The sequence below is a fragment of the Cololabis saira genome, chromosome 2 (assembly GCF_033807715.1).
Source record: "Cololabis saira isolate AMF1-May2022 chromosome 2, fColSai1.1, whole genome shotgun sequence".
In the NCBI taxonomy this organism is placed as follows: Eukaryota; Metazoa; Chordata; class Actinopteri; order Beloniformes; family Belonidae; genus Cololabis; species Cololabis saira.
In genome coordinates, this window is record NC_084588.1 from 18,731,903 (window position 1) to 18,753,864 (window position 21,962).

Here is a 21,962-nt window from a genome sequence, read left to right on the forward strand (position 1 = left end):
TTCTTTTCTACTTCTAATTACTCAAAAGTATAAAAGTCTTGTTTTGTATATGCACTGTTGACAGGATTCTTTCATCCTAGATTTCTGTTGTTGTAAAACTAAGACTAAAACTAAACTAAAACTAGTGATGCACTTAATAGACTATAAAACTACTATAACTGTGGTTCACTCACTCGTGTCCTTCTCCATTATTAGTGTCTTAGGCCCCGTTTACACGTAGCCGGGTATTTACAAAAACGGAGGCGTTTTCATGCGTTTTGGCCGTCCGTTTACACGGAAACGGAGGTCAAAGTCACCAAAAACGATCATTTCTGAAAACTCCGGCCAAAGTGGAGATTTTCAAAAACTCCGTTTTCCCGTTTGCGTCTAAACGGAGGAAAACGGAGATTTAAGCTTCAGAACGTCACATTATGCACCAGAAACTCACCAGCGTCATGTGTGCGACCTGTGTTTACAATTAGTTTGGCCACCGTCAATATTTTCTTGTATTTTACCTGTTTAATATTCTAAAGTCACACTTAAAAGTAACCCCCCCCCCCCCCGTCCAGCCTCCTGCTCATTCAAGCCTGTGAGCGCGTCAGCCAGCAGCATGAAGCCTGAATTATGGTTCCGCGTTAAATCGACGGCGTAGGGTACGCGGCGACGCGCAAGGTACGTGCGCGTCGCCGCGTACCCTACGCCGTAGGCTCTGCGTTAATGTAACGCGGAACCATAAATCAGCCTTAACTGGAAGTTACACACGTGTCATTTGTTGATGTTTTTCCAGGATTCTGATTGGCTTGCATGACGTTAAGAGCGTTTTCATGCGGGTCCGTGTAAACGAGGATTTTTTTGAAAACGTAGAGGGGAAAATATCCGTTTTTGTAAATACCCGGCTACGTGTAAACGTGGCCTGAGTCACATCTGCCACGATGTCCAGGGTAGCTTTGTTAGCTCATTTTATTGTTGATACGGGACATATTACCATAAGGTTATTCACAGTTGTCGCGAGAAACAAGGGACAGGGGTCCAAAGAAACTTTGGGTCGTTTTGCCAATAACAGAACATGAGAGATAGTTGACTCTCCCCAAAAATGATCAAATATCCTTTCAAATGAAAATGACATTTTAATCTTCTAAAAAACAAAAAAAAAAAAAAAAAAAATTTTTTTGCTTTAAATAACATGGCGATGTGAGAAAAGATCAAGCTGAGAAACTAAACCCACTAGGAGTGTTACCATTACCCCTACATTTGCACAAAATCAAATACACTACTGATTAGAAAAAACTCCCAAATTTTGAACACACCTTTTTACACTTCCAGCAGGTGCTTTTTAAGGCGATTCGATATTCCACTTATTCGCAAAAGTGTAATGAAAACCCTTTTTGCGAATTCCCATGTCTCTGGCAGTTGGATGTGACGGTCAATAAAAAGTCATCAAAATCTCGTTTCCAGCTGTTTTTGGGCGCATTAATACAATGTAGTTGTTCTGTAGCACTACTTACTCATTATTGTTAAAGACTAAAAATGTTTTAGTCCATTTTCTTCAACATAGATTTTCTTTTTCGTTGTTTTGAAGAGAAGCCTTCTAGGACAAGATGGAGAGTTACGAGAATTACGCTTATTTGAAAAACAGCGTTCAATGAAAACACAGACCCCCTTCAGCGCTACTTTTATCTTTTGTGCAAGTGTAATGGAAAAGATTACAAGTAGAAAATGGCAACAAAAAAAAACTATCTGATTCTTAAAAACACTAGCAGAGTCAGACGGTGGTGATATGGAGAAAGCAGGAGGCAAGTGAAACCCAACTATATCACACCAAATCTATCCTCTTGGCTTGGCGCTTAGCAGAGGTCTGCTGCTCTCAGCCATCAGAGTTTGATGACCTTGTTAGTTTGAGTGCCTAATCTGTTAATGCTCTGATAAAAATAAACAGTGAGTGCAGTCATTGTAGTCCCCCCTCCTCCTCGTCTGCAGCTGCCCTCCATAAACACAGATGATACCTCCATCTTTATTTATCCTGAGGACTTAAGAGTGAAACTGACAGTTTGAAGAGCAGTGGGTGTGGGGGGGGGTCTGCATCACGCATGGCTGGCTAAAGATAAATTCCCTTTAAGATGGGGTGTCTTCTGTATGTCATGTATCTGTGTATGGAATATACTTTGAGTTAGCATTTTATTACAACTACAGAACTACTTTAAATATTAGAAACAGGACACAGAGTATTACATTATTTTCTATGTTGCCTTTTTTCTGTACATTTTTAATTACTTTGCATGTTTGTTAATTCCTACTCAACTCTACATTTGAGAAGAGTATCATTCATGAATAAACTCCCTTCTACAAGTCACTAATGTGTTTTTCCTCGCTTACATAGGATTTCTATGGAAAAACAAAGCTTTGCAGACAACAGTTAGATACGTAGTATGTTTTAAACTAACTAAGCTAAAACTAAACTAAGTAATAAAAAAAAAGTCTGCATGATATTTTTCAGTTATATCAAACATATTCATATTCACCAAAGACTAAAGTCCCTGACGCTCTAGAATAATACCTTCAGCCATATTATTAACAAAATTACAATAATAATTGTGATGCATAACTCTTAAATTGATCGAAGAGCTAAATGTCTCATTCTTCAAGGGATACATAAACCAAATGGATGTGATTAAAAATAATTTAGTTTTCCAGATGGACACAGAAGCCCCTCTTACAAACATAATTGAATGTGGGAGCTCAGCTTATTGCCAAGGACTAAACAACTCCCCAGCCTCCACAACAAACAGGAGCTCATTTCCATATTAACTTCGCCTTTATTGATCCTCTAATGCATCCACTACTCCTAACACAAACCACACTTTTTTTGTTTTGGGGGAGTTCTTTTAAGATATTTGGAAATTATCAAGTATTTGAGAACACATCACAACCACAACCGTGCGCACTTGTTTGGAGTCCGCTCTTTACCGAGAGAGTTAAATGCAGCGATTCTCAGCAGCTATTATTCAGGAAGAAAGCCATGCTGTTAGAGGGGAATCATACGAACTCTTAGGCCCCGTTTACACGTAGCCGGGTATTTACAAAAACGGAGGCGTTTTCATGCGTTTTGGCCGTCCGTTTACACGGAAACGGAGGTCAAAGTCACCAAAAACGATCATTTCTGAAAACTCCGGCCAAAGTGGAGATTTTCAAAAACTCCGTTTTCCCGTTTGCGTCTAAACGGAGGAAAACGGAGATTTAAGCTTCAGAACGTCACATTATGCACCAGAAACTCACCAGCGTCATGTGTGCGACCTGTGTTTACAATTAGTTTGGCCACCGTCAATATTTTCTTGTATTTTACCTGTTTAATATTCTAAAGTCACACTTAAAAGTAACTCCCCCCCCCCGTCCAGCCTCCTGCTCATTCAAGCCTGTGAGCGCGTCAGCCAGCAGCATGAAGCCTGAATTATGGTTCCGCGTTAAATCGACGGCGTAGGGTACGCGGCGACGCGCAAGGTACGTGCACGTCGCCGCGTACCCTACGCCGTAGGCTCTGCGTTAATGTAACGCGGAACCATAAATCAGCCCTTAACTGGAAGTTACACACGTGTCATTTGTTGATGTTTTTCCAGGATTCTGATTGGCTTGCATGACGTTAAGAGCGTTTTCATGCGGGTCCGTGTAAACGAGGATTTTTTTGAAAACGTAGAGGGGAAAATATCCGTTTTTGTAAATACCCGGCTACGTGTAAACGTGGCCTTAGCTTGCCAAGTCATCAGGCTGCCTTTAGTACTTTGCACCAATACCCAAGGGCTGCTGAATGCCCATTTCTTTTTATTCCCATTCTAAAACCATTCCATCCCTTATCCGTGCCTAATTAACAGGCTTTGAATGCTGACATCACACTCTTAGCTTGATTTTGTTCATGCACTGAACTGTGGAGCCTTGTAGCCAGTTGGGTCCAACAATCTCTCCTGCTACCATATTTTAAGTACAAGTACTGGCAAATTATTTGCATTAACTAATGTTTTTTTTTCTATTTTAAGAAAAATTTTCCACTGCACATCTGACAATCTCCTGCAGCACACTACACAGTGGTTGGAAATCTTGGAAAACATCCCATCTCCAAGAAAGTTTTAATGAATACCCAAGACTGAATGTACAATTGTTTGTCTCTTTGATTTGTCTTTACCATGGAGTTGCAACATCTGGCTGCTATAAATCAAACTATTGTACCTGACTGAGCAAAACAGCCTATAGTGACACTATCGATAAAGTTAACAAGTTGGATATAGGCCCACATGTGGATTGCTGTCTCATTTGAAGTTCAGCATAGATGAGCTTATAGACGTTTCTCCTTGTTGTGTTCATGTGTTTTCAATTGAAAAGAGGTTTGACATCGGTCAAAATAAAGAAGAGGGTTGGACTTTAACAGCTCATTTAAAGATGGTGGAGGAGAAACTGAGTCTGGCTATTGCCATAATCTATTTCTTAATAATGGTTGCTAAAAAAACAAATAATTACACATCATAACGCCTTTTTGTTGTCACCCTCCTTTATACACAATAAACAAATTAGCCTGAAACGTTTTCAGGCCAAAGGGATTGGGGACAAAAACAGGACAAAGTGCACATCTTGATGAAACAAACAACGTTTTAACCAGGGACTCTTTTTCATAAATAGATAATGTTATCCTTCTGTTTTCAAGGACACTGGTGCAGCCTCATGTGCATATCAGCATTCAGAAGAGGGCTCTTCTGTGAAAGAGGTGACTTTGATGCATGTGGAACTCTCATTTAAGAAAAGGAAGGAGAAGGACAAAAATCAAACCTTCATACACTGGAGACTATAAAAATCATTGGGACACAGCCAATATCTGAAGAGCGCATAAACAAAGAACAACCGGCATTATCCGCTGTGACATTTAAGGTTTTTGGTGTACTAAATCAAGTAGTTTACAAGACAAGGGGTTCAAACGTCTAGATTATGAGTGCAGTATTTAAAAGACTTGATTTTTTTTGAGTGAGGCCAACAATAAATGGACAATGTTCAAAGGGGGGGAAAGTCTCGGGCAAAGTGTCAAATTCAATATATTTTAACATTTTGCCCATAAAAGCTTTTATACAGTCCCCCATCCAATTTACACTTTACTGGGGTCTGTTATTAAGATATCTTCTGTATATAATAACTCATATGGCATTAAGTTACTCCTAAACTGAAAGTACACTTTAAAGTTAATATTTAGCTAAGTCAACTGCCATGTGTATGTGCTTTAATTGGTTGCTATGCTGATAATAGCTTAATAACTCCTTTTATGTTGTAATTTTAATGCTCCTTTCCCCCTGTAGACCAAGTTTGGCCCTGGTCAAAAAGCCTCCGCCAGCTACATAGATTTAAAGTCTCATGTCAATAGTTTGACTCCTTTAGGCCTAAAGTCCAAAAACCACTTGTGATAAGGTTTAGGACTCAGTTCAGTTACGGCAGGAGAAGAGCACAACCCAACAATGTTTGCATACTAGGCACATATGGTGTATTTAAACCTCCTTAAAGAGCAGTAGATTGGAATGAGGATTTAAGGGATTCAGCAGTAATGAAGTCTTAAGTTGTTGGACTGAGGCCGAGGTCGCAAGATGCTGCACCTCACCCTCAAATGATCACATTTTTAACATTTTGAACAAGCAAACCAATCCTTTCTTTAATTCAATCAAGAATATCTATATCTTTTTGTATGAACATTTCTAACCTGAGCCATTTCCATGCAACACTAGTAAATGAATATCTCATAAATGTTAATGGGTTGAGTTGCATGTCGACTAATTGGGCTAACGGGTTGACAAATCAATGCCAGTTTCAATAATCTGATTTCAGAGGCCACTGTGTCATTTCAGTCAGACTTTCTTTAATGCCACCAAATGACTAAATATGACCCAAGATTCTTGGCCAGTGCCAATTCATAAATTCCATTATTGTATTCCATTAGTTTTGTGCTTTATTTACGGATGAAAGATTAACGTATACATGCGAATCAGCAACCGTTATTCTGATAAATGTTGGGCATAAAACATGAGGTAAAGTCAGCAAGCATTCTCACGAGACTGTGCTGTATGAGGATCTAAATCTTTAATTTTGAAAAATGAAACAATTCAGAGCCTTTAAGCTTGGCTAGGAAACAAGAGCGACAACAGGGTGCTTATGGAGCACACAGAACTAGAAGATAACCTGACAGACCTTTGACCTTACTACCGTTGTTTTGGTAATTAGTCTCGGGTTTACTGTTTGTAGTCTGTGGGGAGGTTTAACGTGTTACAAATCCTCAACGGTGCATCTAATTGTAAATTTGAATAGCTGCTTCAACAGAATGTTTTAAAAGTTTATGGCTGCAACAAATTTTGGAAAAAAAAGTAAATCGGGAGTAATGTTTAGTGTTGTATAAAACCACTTTCATGTCACAGAAACAGGCGTTTGTCACTCAAAGAAATGGTAATTGTTATTGAACCACACTACAGCTAACTAGCATGTAGCTAACAAAAGAACACCAGGACAAAAAGGTGGCGATGGAAACCAGGCATCGCTACAGACATAACTCCTGCTGCTTAGCATCCAGTGTGCCAGTGTGGATGCCACCGAGACCTTGCCATAGTCACCTACGTCAGCCATCATCTGTCCAGATCCTCCATAGTCCAAACGCTAGTACTATACCACGGTTGAGCTGTGATGAACACTGTCATGTCACAGCAGCATTGTGATCAATCATTGACTAGATGATGGGCCGTAAAAATAAACTCCATCAACTGCAAAAACGGTCGGTTGTCGCAGCCGTGGTTAAATGCAACTAAATGAACGCAGTCCGTAGCCCTGCTTGATGATTTTTATCTTATTTATCTGCAGGAATCCCAAGGTGGATGTGAAATTCACAATTAAATAATGAGAAATCATTTTTGAATAGTCATGTCCCAATCTCGCTTTCAAGGACACCAAGCTGATTAGCAACTGCCATAATAAAAGAAAACAACAACAACAGACAGGTTTCAACAGTCCTATGTGCACAGATGCTAAATATGTACAAAGCCACATGAAAATATAAAATATGATAAAATAATTCCTAGTTATTTTGTATCATACTTTTTCTTAATATACTCCTCAAATTGTAAGGTAATACTCATCGTCGTCATTTATGCACTCATTTGCAGAGACTGGACTGGGGAAGCAGGCTGGATAACTTGGGTATTTGCATTTTCACATGCAGCTCCTCCAGAAAATGTAGAGAATTTCAGGACTGCAGCGCATGTATGGAAACTGATTAGTTGTTAATCACTCAAATTAGCCTCTGAATTTAAACTGAGGGAATGTAATATCTCCCTATAATTACAAATTTTATTCATCACACCCCTTAAGTGTGTGGTTAATCTGGTTATAGAAACACCTTTGTTCAAAAAAAAAAAAGATTTCAAATTATTTGAATAATGCTTTAAAATAATTACAATTTCTTTACTTGAACGGATGAAAAAAAAAATATATATATTTCTCGTAAAGAGCAGTTTGCACAAAACAACAAGAAATTAAACTGGATTCTGACCAGTAAACAATCACATCAAAGCGTATATGACTATCAGTTTGCTTCTATATGGTGCATGTGAATCGTTCACTCATAAATGTTTGACATTGGTCCCAGAGGACAGACGTGTTCTCCCTTTAATTTCTATCAGCAGTATAATCCCCTTTTGAAACCCTTTTTAGGGAGAATTAGAAAGGCCCAGTATTCAAAGAGATGAGTGGAGAGAGGGGGGCGGGAATAATCACAAGGGCCTAGCTGTCTGTGTGGATTAGAATGGGAAAGAAAATCCTTTCATCTCAGATCTGCACTTCCAAGCTTGGAAGCATGCACACACTCTCACATGCACAACGCTCTAATGCACGCTTCTCCTAAAAGAACTCTCAAGACCTCTATGTTAACTCTTTTTTAAGGTTTTTTTATATTTAAACATAAGATACTACCATTGAGATTTCATGTTCAAACGCTGAACGACAGTGACTCGTAGAAGTTTTGCGGTCGAGGCTGACCTTTCAGTTTCGCAAGATTGAACCCAGGAGGACATGCACAAGATCGTACTTCCTTCCCCGAGTTCTCATGTTCAAATGCTGACTGCCGCACTAATTTAGCCAGACACCTTGTTGACATGCAGCAAAATGAAAACGGAAGATAACGTCAAGAGAAACTCCTCGGCCTGGAAAAAACACCCCTAAACAATACAACATGACAGAAACCAGAGTAAAATATGACTAGCTTTGGGGAGTACAACTAACCTGAAAAGACAAACTGCATTAAAATAGACACAGAAAAGAACAAGCCTTAAAGTCTTCATTCTAACCAAATAAGCAAAACAAAAAAAGCCTTTATTTCACATACTGAAACAATATCTTTTTAAACTTTAACACTTAGTTAAGATTAAAACCAGCTTCTTTAAGATTAAAACCAGCTTCACACCCAGTCACAAACACAGATGCAAAAAACAAAACAGAAATGCTTTTCTTTGTTCATACTAACAATAGATATTTCACCTTCACTAAATTTTGGTCCAGCATGACCTAAGAGGATACACTCTGGTAAAAACTGCTGTTCCAGCACCCAGAACTTGAAAACTAAAAACACGCCACACACAGATGTGTAAACTTGTCCCAAAAAACTTAAACAACCAGTTGAGCTGTATTTTTAGGGTAATTATAGATAAGCACACAGTGGGAGTTTGTGTACTGAATTCTGCCAAGAAACTGAGCCATCTATACAGCCACTCGCAAGTGAATTCTGCAAAGTTTTTAGTATATATTCTTTTTTTAAATGAATGAAAGAAAAAAAAATGTTTTGGATCATTACCATCATGTTTATGAAATAAATGTTCTGTAGCAGTGGGCTGTTACTTTAAGCCAACAGGCTGACTGTCAGAAAACATATCATCTAAAACCATAACTGACAAAAGATAGGAGGAACAAGACAAACTGCCAGTACTATCCAAAACAAATGAGTCCCTTTTTAAACCTCTACATAGTCAAACTAAATTTGACGTGAATTAAGCCTCGAGAAGCAGGGGACACTTCACTGATCAAAGACGTGGTGCATCAAACCAAGACGCTACTAATTCAGAGGATGTTAGGTTTGAAATGAAACTTTTGAAATCTGAAAGCTCTTCATGAAGAACACAAAACAAACTCAGGTATCATTTTCCTGCAAACCACTTTGTATTTCACAGCAGAAACGTGAGCAAGTACCTAAACTTGTTCCACTCAACAAACTGGCTGCAAACAATCCCTTTAGAGGAGTATTAAGGGGGGAGGGCGGGAAGCAAGTAATCCTCTATATCACTGTTGTTCAAACACTGCCTTGCTGTTAACTTCCCCTTTGTTAAACCAAAAACCTTCTACGGACTAAGCTCTCGGACTACAATGATTTTTTTCCCCAGTGTTTGCATACTGACAATTACTTTAACCTGCACCACATAACATCCGAATTTAAGGGTTGAACTAGCATGAGCAAAGAATTAAGAGAAAATTGTTTTCACATGGCCAGAGAAATGGAGTCCATGCAGAGACAAAGCCTTCAGAAAGAAAAGTGAGAAATCCCCAAACAGAGTCCACAAGCTCTTTTACTACCATAGCAAGTCAATACAAAGTTTGAACCATTGCTGGGAGAAGATTCCCGGGAGGGGGGGGGGCAACGTCTGCTCCTCCCCACTGTGTGGGTTTTGTTCTGCTAATCAGACCACATGCCTCAAGGATTCAGGAATCCAAGAGCTCTCAGCCAACTCTTCTCATTCCACATATAGCCGCAGCAGCCTGTGACAAACTATTCAGTGTGTTGGGGGGTTAAAGACTCTATCCATTCATAACACTGTTCACCCCCCACCTCCAAATCTCAGGCAGTTCCCCCCCCCACGTTCCCCTCCCCCTCATCTTACCCCTCATGTGCCCTCTTGTCCCTTCTCACCATAGCAGAGGCTTTTTAATCTGTCTACGTACTGCACACAGGGTTTGAATAGGTTCACAGTTTATTATTAGACCACCGTCCAACCACACACCCACCACAGTTTTAAATAGAAAACCAGAAGTAAGCCTACATCGAGTCCGTGCTGCGAAAGTTTTCTATCTGCCTTCCTCTTTCCTCGCTTGTTTTTTTCTTCCTCATCTTTGGTCCGTTTCCTCTCGGTTCTCCCCTTTCCCGGCTCTCTTGCTACTCACGCATTAAGAGGCGAAATGAGGCACGTTGGAAGTTCGCAGGCTGACAATGGAAGACAGCTGCTCTTGCTGCATAAGTCTTTCATGAGCTGAATTAGTTGTACGCGCCTTAGCTCCCATCCCCCTCCCACACATACCTCCCTCCCTGCAGCAGAGCCAGACAAGGCACAACAGTCCTCCTTGAAGGCTTCGAGAGAAAGATATGGAGGAAAAGACAAACTGCATCAGGGGATTTGTTTGACGCGTCACTGATTGCTTTTTGGAAAAAGAAGCCCATCATATTTTGTTTTCTTGCAACAAGCCTTCACATTAACTCCAAATGGAGCTTCAGAGCTTGTGTTTGATTATATCCTCCTGTATTTTAGCTTAACGTGATAGAAAATACAAAAATCCCTCCTTATGACCAAAAAGAAGCCTAATTTAAGGGGGTGTCTTAAGCTGCTATTCTAAAATAAGCAACATGGTATTTCCAATTCCGCATTTTCATATACATGTATTAAGCTTTCAGAAAGCATGATCAAAACCCTTGATCAACACTTCTGTAGTTGAATCATCTTATATATAAATTTTGCTCTGAGCTTTTAGAAGACAAGTATTGGTAGCCCTAGGTCAAGTGGAAATCATGTTTAAAAATAAAAGAGCATGTGAGAACCCAAACCCAGAAAAATCTAATATTGGTCATTTCATTTCAGGGATGGACATTTAATAACTCTTCTGGCTGGTTGGTACCATAGTACGATCCTCAAAGTGGGACTGGTTGTCCTGAAAGGTCCACAACAGTTCCACTCTCAAAAAAATAAATAAATAAATAAAAAAGTGTTTTCATCTCAACTGTTCAATGTTGACGAAGTTGACGAAGTCCATCAATTACAGGGGTGTAACAATATATCGTGCCACGAAATTTCACGATACAAAAACGTAACGATACGTGTCGTGGAGGTGACAAAGTGTATTGCGATATTGTGTTATTAATATTAATCTATTGTGTTGACTAGTAACGCGCATCCAACCGCGCGTGCCGACCGCGCCTCGACCCGCGGACCAAAATCTTACTCCGCTCAGAAGAAACTAGTACCGTTTTGCGGTCCCCATCACGGGGCTCTTACAGGGTTTTGAGCTCTGAACTTTTAAGTCTGGTGTAGAGTTAAGCCTTACCTTATTAAATTAAACCTTTTTCGGGTCGTGAGTAGGATAAACACAGGGACAACTTCTGCTGAGTTCGAGTGTACTTTAATGTCCCTCAACAGTGTAGGATTTTAGAACATCAACACAGCACCTAGTGCCGTACCGTGGCGTATCACTCTACCCAAATCTAAAACATACTAAGCACTACAGATAAACTGACTAGTGTCATTATAGTCCCTGATTTACATCAGAATACAAAGAATATATTTATAAAATAATGAACCCTGAATTACCAAAATAACCTTCTTAACAAAAATAAATCTCCTCTTACACTTATAAGGTGAGCATGAATCAATCTTTTTTATGATGTAAAATTGTATGTATTTATTTACTTTTATTTATTTATTCAATTTTAGTTGTTACATTTCTGGAAAAGAAAAAAGTCAAATCATACATGAGAGAAACTAAATATTTTTACTTGTATGAAACTGAAGATGCATAATGCAAACCTGACATTTACTTTTAGTTCAGTTTGTGGAAAATGGTTGGCCTGGCTTTCTCTTTAAAACTTAACAATTATAAAGCATTACAAACTGTAACATAGGGCAAATGCACACCATTGTTTTGTATTTTGTGTCTTTCAAATAAAAGACAATTTTTTCCAGTCATATGTTCCTCATTCAAGGTATCGTACCGTAATCGTGACCTCAATATCGTGTATCGTACCGTATCGTGACATTAGTGTATCGTTACACCCCTAATCAATTACGTTTGACTTGTGTTCGTATTTGGTTCTGCAGTCAAGACAACCCTTAGATGTGAGCTAATGCAACCAAAAATATACCACTTTGGGCCCATGAGCAAGGACCTTAACCCTAATTGCTCCCAGGGCGCCAGAATAAAGAAAGGCAGCCCACTGGTACTAGTCTAACTAGTGGTGGGTTAAAAAGCAGAGGACAAATTTCAGTGCGTTTCCATGTATACTGACGAATAAAGTGATTATTTATTATTATTATTATAATGCCAAATGTATTCAAAATGAAACAAAATGCACAAAACGCTAAATGTCAGCGAATGACCTAATGTGATACTTGAAACTACAAGTGTGCAACTCTGGCAACGATTTAGCACAGCAACCACATATACAATGCAGCTCTGAAGCTGCAACAAATGTAAACCCACCATCATCCAACTATCTCCCGTAAATGCACCACTTTATCACGTTATCGTTACAGATGCATCCATTGTAATTTTCTTGGCTTCCACTTCTATTTATGCTTTTTATTCTAAGAAAAAAAAAACATTGTCACAGAGGTAGAACTTGAACACTCTTCCAAGGGACTATCATTATGATGCATTCGTTGATTTGATTTCTCAGTTTTCTGATTTGCAATTTCTGAGCTGCTTCTGAAGACAGCGTCACCACTTGGAAGGGGTGGTTCAACTATGAGATATTTCTCAACTAAAATCCCATGTGTAAGAGTATTTTCACTAAATCAGTAGATAGATTTGTGTCCTGCTGGTGCCTGAGGAATCTTGTATAATTGCTGGTTATGTAACACTTCTCTATATGGTTTCCTATAATTAAGCTTGATGAGTGGTCTATACAGCTGTGAAACCGAGCTGCTGGCAGAGTGCAACACACAATGATCGACTACTCAAACGGAGTGCTTTCCAGAAACATGCTACAGATGCTTATTAATCTCAGAAATAAGCTACTGAAATTAATTCAAGGAGGTTTTTGAGAAAAAAAAAAAAAACTTAAGTTCTTGGGATAAATCTAAAACCTCAAACAGTATTAACGATGTGATGCTTTTGGCTTTAAAGTCCACGTGTGAAAAGACTCTGAAGGTCACGTGCATTTAATGGGTTTTGTGTCAAATAAAGAGGAATTTTGACTACCGGTAGGAAGGTGAATAGATGATTTGTGGCAACATAAGAGAATTTTTTAACTGAATCTGCCCATCAATTTCTCTATAAGACAACAGAGCTGGCAGAATACTGTTTTATGGGCTCCAGAACTTTATTGGACAAAGATTATGAGTAGTTAATGTTTTAGTTTTTGGTTGGTTGTTTTTTTCCCCCCAGACTTAGTGGAGTGCTTCTGTGGCACCCGTGTCCTCATGACCAAACGAACAGAGCGTGAAAGTGAACTATTTATTGATACGTGGAAAAGAGGTGCACTTGATGGAAGCTAGTGTGTATAAAACAAAGTCAAAAACAGCTGGAGTATTATTGCAGGTGACGTTCACAGCAGCCAGTGAGAACACTGGCTTTCCCCGAAGCTAACCAAAAAATAAAAACATGAATTTATCTGATAAGCCTCCATCCTTCTATGGAAAAGCAACTACCCAGGAAAAACAAAATACAAAAAAGGTATACTGATAGGATTAGATAAACATTTTAGGGATAAATTCTTTGACGCAATGTTATTATATGTAAGACAAGCAGTTGTATAACACGCATAGATTTGTGCCTTTTCAAACTATGTGGTTTTCTGTAGTTGCCCTTTCATCATGGTTCACATGCCATTTTGATTTAGACTGATTCTAAGGTTTTCTTGATTTGCACCAGCATGTCTGTGAGGGAAAGGGCGTGGGGAAGGCTGAAGACGTGTGGTATGCGTGCTATGTGTCACATTCCGCTGCCAAAAAAAGCATTACCGGGACACACATTTTTTAGAAATGCGCGCACACACACATACACACACACAAATGCAACTTTGAGTAAAGCTTACAATTGTATCAACGACAACTGCAGCAGCGGTTTTAGTAAAACGATTCAATATCCTACGTTTCCATAATGAGCATCTTTGATTTTTGTTCTTTGCATGGTGTTTTGTTTTGCCTACAAGCTCAGAGCAATTTATGTCATTGTGAAACCAGCAGCTAATGGCAGATGTGGAAAATGATTAGTGTCACATATTTTCTTCCTGTGGTAGTGAAGGATTCCCCGAGGGTGAATGCCTCAAATATCAACAACGCAGAAATCACAGCAGCGATAAACCAGGCGAGGTAATTTAGCAGTAGACTGCATACCATCAACTGTTCAGCAGTTTCAAACATTGATCACATGAGCGTGCTGTGTGGAAAAAAATGTTTCAGATGAATGACTTCAAGCAGGATCTGATTAAAAGCAATTTGACTTGTTCACTTTTCACTACACTGAACATGTAATTTATCATTTTCAAGTTTTTATGACTTCAGTCATACCGTTAAGCACTGCACGGACTTGAGATGCAACGACTCCCTGGATACGTCTAAAATTCAAGTCAGCCATAAAAAGAAGCAGTTCGTACGATTTATAGGAATTAAGTTTTCAGGTTCTGGAGGGCATTCTTGGTGTGGAATTAAGTTAAGTAAATTAAGATATACTGCTGGCCAACTAAAGGAGAAAAGGCACTTTCAGAATGCTCCACTGTCATTAAGAATCATAATGAACCAACAGAAGCTGCTGTTCACATTTGGCCTGCCTGTCACACAATTTACTAGAGTTTAAAATGTTTTGAAAGAAGAGCTGTTCAATTTCCTGCATGGTCATCGTGTAGTGATCCATTCACTTTTGTTTCCTCTTCTTACAATGCAACACTGAAATGTACAGCTGCAGAACTCTGTGCAGCAAAGCATTTCAGTTCCATCCCAGCTTTTACAAGCTACACTGGCGCTTCCCTTCTTAATGTAAACACACACACACACACACACACACACACACACACACACACACACACACACACTGAATCAATTACAGCTCTCAGACTCAAACGCTGTTTATTTGCCTGTTTGCAGCACAGCAGGAGAGAGAAAATGTGAACATTCAGCCAGCCTTTAAATAGAAAAAAAAAAATAACGCAAGCCAACATTTAGACTTATTTGTGCAGAACCTGCAACCTCGTCTTCTTTTAGCAGTCGACTGGCTAACCTTGTCCCCCGTCTCTTACATCCCCGGCTCCATATAAGAGTCCTGTAGCTCCATCAGGAACTTGCTCGCCCTCTGCGACTCTGCCAATGATTATTTCTAATGTCCTGAGATTTCTAGCCGCTGTTATTTCAGTGTATTAATCACCTCGCCTCCATCGTGGGGCATTTAAAAACAATTTTCTTATGGATGCCATCACCCCATACAGTGTGACTAATCTGCTGAAAAATTTCATCCTCAGCACAAGCAGCCAGCAGTTCCTAGATTTCGTTGTGGTTACCATTTCTATTGTTAGTGCATCATCCGGTCACAACACGCTCAACACTGCTTTGTTTCAGACTTAACACATCTTACAAGACTACGGTTAACCATACTAGTGAGGTTACCGAGTTATGAGCTGGACCGTAGCATTTTAAAGGCATTCCAATAGACCACCTTCGAGCTTTGTTAGTTCCTTCAGCTGTCTTTTTTTTTGTATCTTCAGTAAATGTGACAGTGTGTAGCATTTATATGATGGTATGAGAGCCCTTCAAATTTAGCAGAGGCTAATTTGATCTTATACACGTCGATGACTGACTACTGGTCCTTTGTTCAATAAGCAGCACAAAAGATGGCAACGTTGTAAAATGTGATGTAGATTATGAAACAAATGAGCGTGAATTATGTGATAAAATACCAAACAATACTCAGCTCAATCCATCTCCTCTGGAAATTAACAGAGGGACTGAAAAAAATAAGATTGTCATAAAGATCAATCCTTATAAAATGCCAAAAAATAAAGAGAAAAAAATGCTCACTTTGTGTTGAATATCTTCTGTGTGCCTCAAGTGCCTGTACGGCTTAAGTAGGATTAATGGTCCTTCAACTCGAGTTCATTTCAATGCTAACACGACGACTTAAAATTCACCTGCAAGAAAATGTCTCAAGTACAAAGTCAACAATTAAAAAATGATGTAAAAGGGGACGTGTGCCCGTCTAGGTACTGACATCTGAAAGTATCATCTTCCTTTGTTACATCTGACACTTGATCCCGCTTTCACACAAGAAAACGTATGTTTTATGGTCGCTAACCTACAACCTAACAAGTCCATAATCCCATTGCTTACACATACCATAGAGGTAAGTCAAGTCCATGTGTGATGACAACGGTGAACTTGAACAATAAACTGAAAATGAAAGTCTCCCTGATTGACGTCACACTGCCAAACTCTACAGAGAAAACTTGAGGAACCTGCAAAGGGTGCACATCTAACTGCCAACGAAGCAGTATTTGAGTGTTTATACAAGCTCTTCAATTACCTTTTTTTTTTTTTTTCACATTTTCACTAATGTCAGATGCGTTAATTATTCAAGTTTAATTGTTTAGATATAAGGTATCAACACTGCTTCACAATGAAAGGTTACCTTTACTAGAGCACAAACAGCTAACAGACTTGCTTTGAAGAGAGCTTGTTGCAGTTTGCACCCGTTCTCAATACAAGTCAGTCTCTCTTCTATTCCAGAGGCTCTAAAATCTCTGGCATTCCTCTAAAGTTAAAAGGAATGAGCTGTAACACAATAGCAGGCAGTCAGGCACAGGCAAATAGAAAGAACTCAAGCTAGCCCTCATGAGCTCTACACTCCCCAAGCTGGACATCAGCAGCAGAGTGGCGGCAGTGCTCTTTCATTCAAGTGCAGCCTTTCCTTTCTCTCCTCCTTTTGAAAGGAACACGGCCGATGTAATTTTCCATCAGAGCTGCTCCATTTATCAAGGCCAGAGGCATGTCGAGAAAGCTGACGAATGCCTCACTCCTCAAGATTTGTATAATGAGAGGTGGGAGAGTGAGACACGCTCAGAGTTGGTTAGCACTTGTACAAAGGAAGTAGAAATGATTTATTCAGCATCTGAGAACCAGTCCTTTAGGGAGCTTTAAGGACAAAGTTAATAGCTATGGATATTACACCACTGCAATTTCTGCAGAATGAAATAATCAAAATTAGCCAGCGGACAGTGAATGAAATGCTCACGTGACTAATGTGCAATCACGGCAGAGTGAAAAACAACATTAGCTGTATGATTTGTGATGTTTTACCTCTAATGTAAACAGTTAGAAAAATCTAAAAACATGCCATGTTGTAAACTGCCCACGCAAGCAATGTACATCAACAAGTTTTAACTGACAAAAATCAACCATTGTACCAAAAAATGTGTTAAATGTGCTTTACCAAGTTAACAGACATGCTGTTAAGATATACGTTAGACTGACTGTTTAGACATATTGTATCCTGTTGTAATGATAAACCCTCCCTGAAGAGCACTCCTTCCTCCCACACACACTACCTTTATGTGCTATATTGTGCAATATAGTGGGCTTTTTTTTCCCAATTTAGCTGCTTGTTTTGGAACACTTTACTGCTGCTGTCTGCACTTTTTTTTATTTTACAGGTAGATATCCATCTACATATTATCTTATTTTAGTACAGAGTGGAGGTAAATTTCATTGTACAGTATGTCAGTACAGTGACAAAGTTCTGATTCTGATATTTTGGTTTAAAATATTGGTCGTAACAGCAAAACTGCCTTTAAGAAAATGGAGATAAGTTCATTTTCATTCCTACCAAAAATTCTGTTGGTGAATTACCAACTTTAAGTTACATACATTGATCTTTTGTTGCTTTATTCAACAAAGCTTACACAAATGCTTCAAAGATTTGATCCTGCTAATAGTTGCTTATTTAAAAAGGTCAAGGTTAATTCTATTAAAGTCTGGAAATATTTGGTTTTCAGTGTGTTTTTATGTACACCAGTAGCTCTTACTGGATGCTTGAAACACCATTATTGGATCTCCAGTGCTGGAGAGAAGCTACTGGGACGTTGGACAATAATCTAAAACTTGTTTACGGTCAGTTTTACTGGTAACACAGCTAAATGTTCAATTACACAAAAAAGAGAAAGAAACAAATATCTCTTGTATGTTGTCAACTATAGTTTTAGATGTTTCAGAGATTTAAAATCAGTAGATCAGAACTTCACAAAATTTTAAATGTCCTAAAAATGTAGATTAGTATTACTAAAAATAAAACTATTGTCTCTCACCAAACATTAAAAATTCAGAAACATCTGACGTGACATTATGTTTCAGTGAGTCCTGACTCAGTGCACGATAAGAGGTTATTTTAAGAAAGACAAAAGGCGCTGCAGTCTTTAAATCAGGGCATAGTAAGTGGATGGATTGGTTTGCTAATAACTAACAGAAGCTCTTAGAACAAAAAATGTGCTGTGGTGTGAAAAACCTCAGCATTAAATATCCCATAGCTACAGATATTCAAAGGTTTACATTGCGCATGACAAAAATCAGTCCAAGTGCTTTCAGCACCGTGTTTAAATGTATCTATATAAATGCTGCACCTGATCTCTCTCAGTGACACATTCCAGTGTGTCAAGGTTAAAGTGAGCATGATAAACTCGCTACAAGAGATAAATGCTTCTTGATACATTTTCTTCTTTACTGATCTAAAAGCTGGATTTTAAATCAAAATTGATGAATGCAGCATTCAAACAGAAACCCAGCCCCCACAGCACCATGCTTTCAGGGATACATTTCACCAGCTAGCAGTGTGGAAGCAGTCGTGACCTTTCTCCCTTATTCATTGCTGCCTGTCAACTGGTTTTTCCCCTTTTCATTGTAAATACATTATGATTACAAGGACTTTGGTGAAATTCCTTTGATAGTCAGACCAAGGAGGCTCTACAGCTTGTGTTCGTGACTGGGTGTCCTTGCTTTAAGGAATCAAACAGGCTTCCTTGCCGCCCATCCCCCACGCCACTTTCAGAGCAGCAGGAAAAACGAGGAAGGCGTGCTGTGCACCAGCTCCCTCCCCCACACGCTGCTCCACCAGGCATTGCTGGGGCTTGTGGGATTAAGAATGGAACACGATGACAGACAAAAACAGTCCTTAGCACCTCCCTGCACTGCTGTCTTTCATACCGCAAGAGCATAAAAAGGCTGCTATGAGGCACACAATAGACACAATGATAGATCAGATGTGAGTGAACAAGATAAGTGTGGGTGAATAGCTACACAGATCTTTATACTACTCTTGTATGACTGTGTCACTGTTGAAATTGTTCGAGGAAAAGAAGTGGAACACGATTTGACATTTGCTTCAGTTCAGAGGCATCCTGCTCAGTGCAGTACAAGGATGACAGTATCTGTTCGATTCTTGGCTGGTTAATGTACAAAATAAAACATTCATAAATGACCGCAAACAATGAATAGTTTCAATTCTTAACATGGCATGAAAAAAAACGCTTAAAATACAAAACCATCAGTCCATTCTGAAAATGAAATGATTCAAATCTCTACTGTCAAGAAGGAAAAATATCCCCACCACTGTTTGGGCCATTTCCGTAGCTGCTCTTAGCATTAAATTGTCAAGGGTGTCCTTATTCCTTGTATCGTAATAAAACAGAAATAGGTCTTTTTTTTTATGCATCACATGTCAGATTGCTTTAGGGAACGCGGTGCATCTCCATGAACGCTATAAGCAACAGGCTGTCACAAGCACAAACTCGAGAAGTCTAAAGCACTGGGTCAGACAGTATTAAATTAAAATCGATGAAAGCCAGCACTGTTTCAAAGATAGATTTCTCAGGGGTGTGGAAAAAGACACTTCTGAGTGAGGTGAGTGTTCTTGTTACTTGCAAGCATTTCAATATTCTTGTTCTTCAAATCAAGTATTCAGGGTAGAAATGTTGATACTATGAATTCCTAGTTTGGGCAAAATAGCACCTCTGAACAGGTAAGGTTATTTGAAGATAATCAGAATATCAGGTTCGTTACAAAATCCATCTGATTTATATGTTCTCAACAAATAAAAGGATTTGCTTTTACAAAACACAATGATGGTCCCTATTTAGGCTGTTTAAAAACAACATTAACGGAAAAAAAAAAACCCATCTAATATCAAAAGAGTAAAAAGAGATACATACCTTTTCATTTTTGACCTTCTTCAATGTCTTGCATTCACCGTTACCATTTTCCACCTCTTCTGGTTCAGATTTTGTGGTCAACGCGGGTACTATCCCAACAGATTCAAGTGCAATATTCCCCATTTGATTGGCATCTGCCAAGTCTGTTGATTGTGTGTTCTCAAAGGCTGCATTACGGCTATTCCCCAAAGCGACTTGGGCTTGAGACACATCCTTCTCCGTGACACCAATTGCCACAACCGGGGCGCCATCTGTTTTGTCTTTCTTACTTTTCCCACTAGCCCCTTCTTTGTCTTTTTTACCACTGAGAACACCTCTGGGGGCTTTGCCCCCTTTTTCCATGTTCTTCCCAGAGGTGGAATTGTTGCCAGCAGCGACTGCACTCGCTGCTGTGCCTGTTGGCTCCCCTTGAGTCCGTCCCGTAGTTTCTTTTTTACCCACATCTCCAGCTGAAGCTTTGCTACTATTGTCCTTCGAATTCTTACTGCGCTTGTATTTGGATTTGCTCTCTTTGCCTTGAGAGCCAGACACTGGACTAACAAACCGTATGTTGTCAGGCAATGCTGCCACTGCACTGGGTGGTGCCGCCATGCCGTCCTTGGTGCCAGACATCTCAAGTTTGTCCTTCTCTAAGTCAGCGTCAAGGTCAATGATTAGATTTCCAACACCGATATCCCACTCATCCCCGCTGTCGTAAGTGTCCACCGCATTAGAGTCCACACCTTTCCCGCCTGCAGTGCCACCACTTAGGGACATTTTAGTGCCAACGGCCCAGGATTGCCTCAGTGAGGTCCGACACCCTCTCAGACGGTTGGGACTCAAGGGCTAGGGTTAGAGAATCTTCACGGTCTACTCGTTCCAGTCCCATTTAACCACATTTTGCCCTAGAAAGAAAGAGAAAAAAAAAATCATTAATTCAATACTTCAGACAGAGAATCATAGCTCTATATTTCTGCAATCACAGAACACAACACAGCTTTTTATTTTAGACATCACAAGAAGAAATAAAAAGGTTTGATCGTGAGCCAGTAATTCTCTGATGATCTCTGTGCAAACCACTACGGTAATACCCACTGGTGTGACAACACTGCTCCGAAACCCTCTTCATAATCACTTCCCACAGTCGTCATGGCAACCATGGGAAATGTAGCTTAAATCCTCCTTTGACAGCCAAGGTGGCCCCACTGTTCTGAATGACTGGCTCTCTTTTCACAAGGCAGTGCTGATAGTGTCACTGCTGATAAATAAGAAGAAACCAGACTCACAAAGCCCTGCATGGTTTATGGAGCCATGCCCTTTCAACTCAAGAGCACAATAGTAATCTTGCATCAACAGAAGGGCTCGAAAACATGAACCAAATGTTATGTTGGAGGAGAAAACCAGGTTGTTGCAATTGCTTACACAAAACCACACAAAAGGACATGTTTTAGGTTTTAGTGAATCAGTGCTCATACAGATGGGCAGCCGTGTGCGATTTTAGATGTACCATACATCAAAATGAAGGGTAAAAGAGTAATGTTTATTCTGGTCTTTAACGCAGAACTTTAACATGGGTTTAAAAGACTAAAGAGCCTTTTTGTTTTATCTAAATATTTGTAAATTACTGTAAAAATATAGCAATGACTTGCTGCCTAGAGTTGCATTAACAGAACTAAAAGCTCTTCTCAATAGGATCAAACTGTACAGGTCTCTGAGAAAAAAGGAAAAAAAACTAAAATTTTCTTAGATTTCACTTAAATAATGATATATGTAACAGTAGGCCTGT

General features: G+C 39.4%; 1 protein-coding gene across 2 annotated transcripts in view; it reads right to left on the reverse strand.

The window, feature by feature from the left end:
• The window catches only part of LOC133459475 (zinc finger protein 609-like), a 110,248-nt gene that overhangs the window by 49,089 nt on the left and 39,197 nt on the right, over positions 1–21,962 (reverse strand). Inside the window, exon 2 of one of the 2 annotated variants that reach the window (XM_061739443.1) lies at positions 20,198–21,081. In XM_061739443.1, coding sequence (XP_061595427.1) covers positions 20,198–20,953 — 756 coding nt within the window. In that variant the 5' untranslated portion in view covers positions 20,954–21,081. Of the gene's footprint in view, positions 1–10,067; positions 10,172–20,197; positions 21,082–21,962 lie in introns of those variants that run through there. The other variant, XM_061739452.1, reaches the window with a different exon arrangement.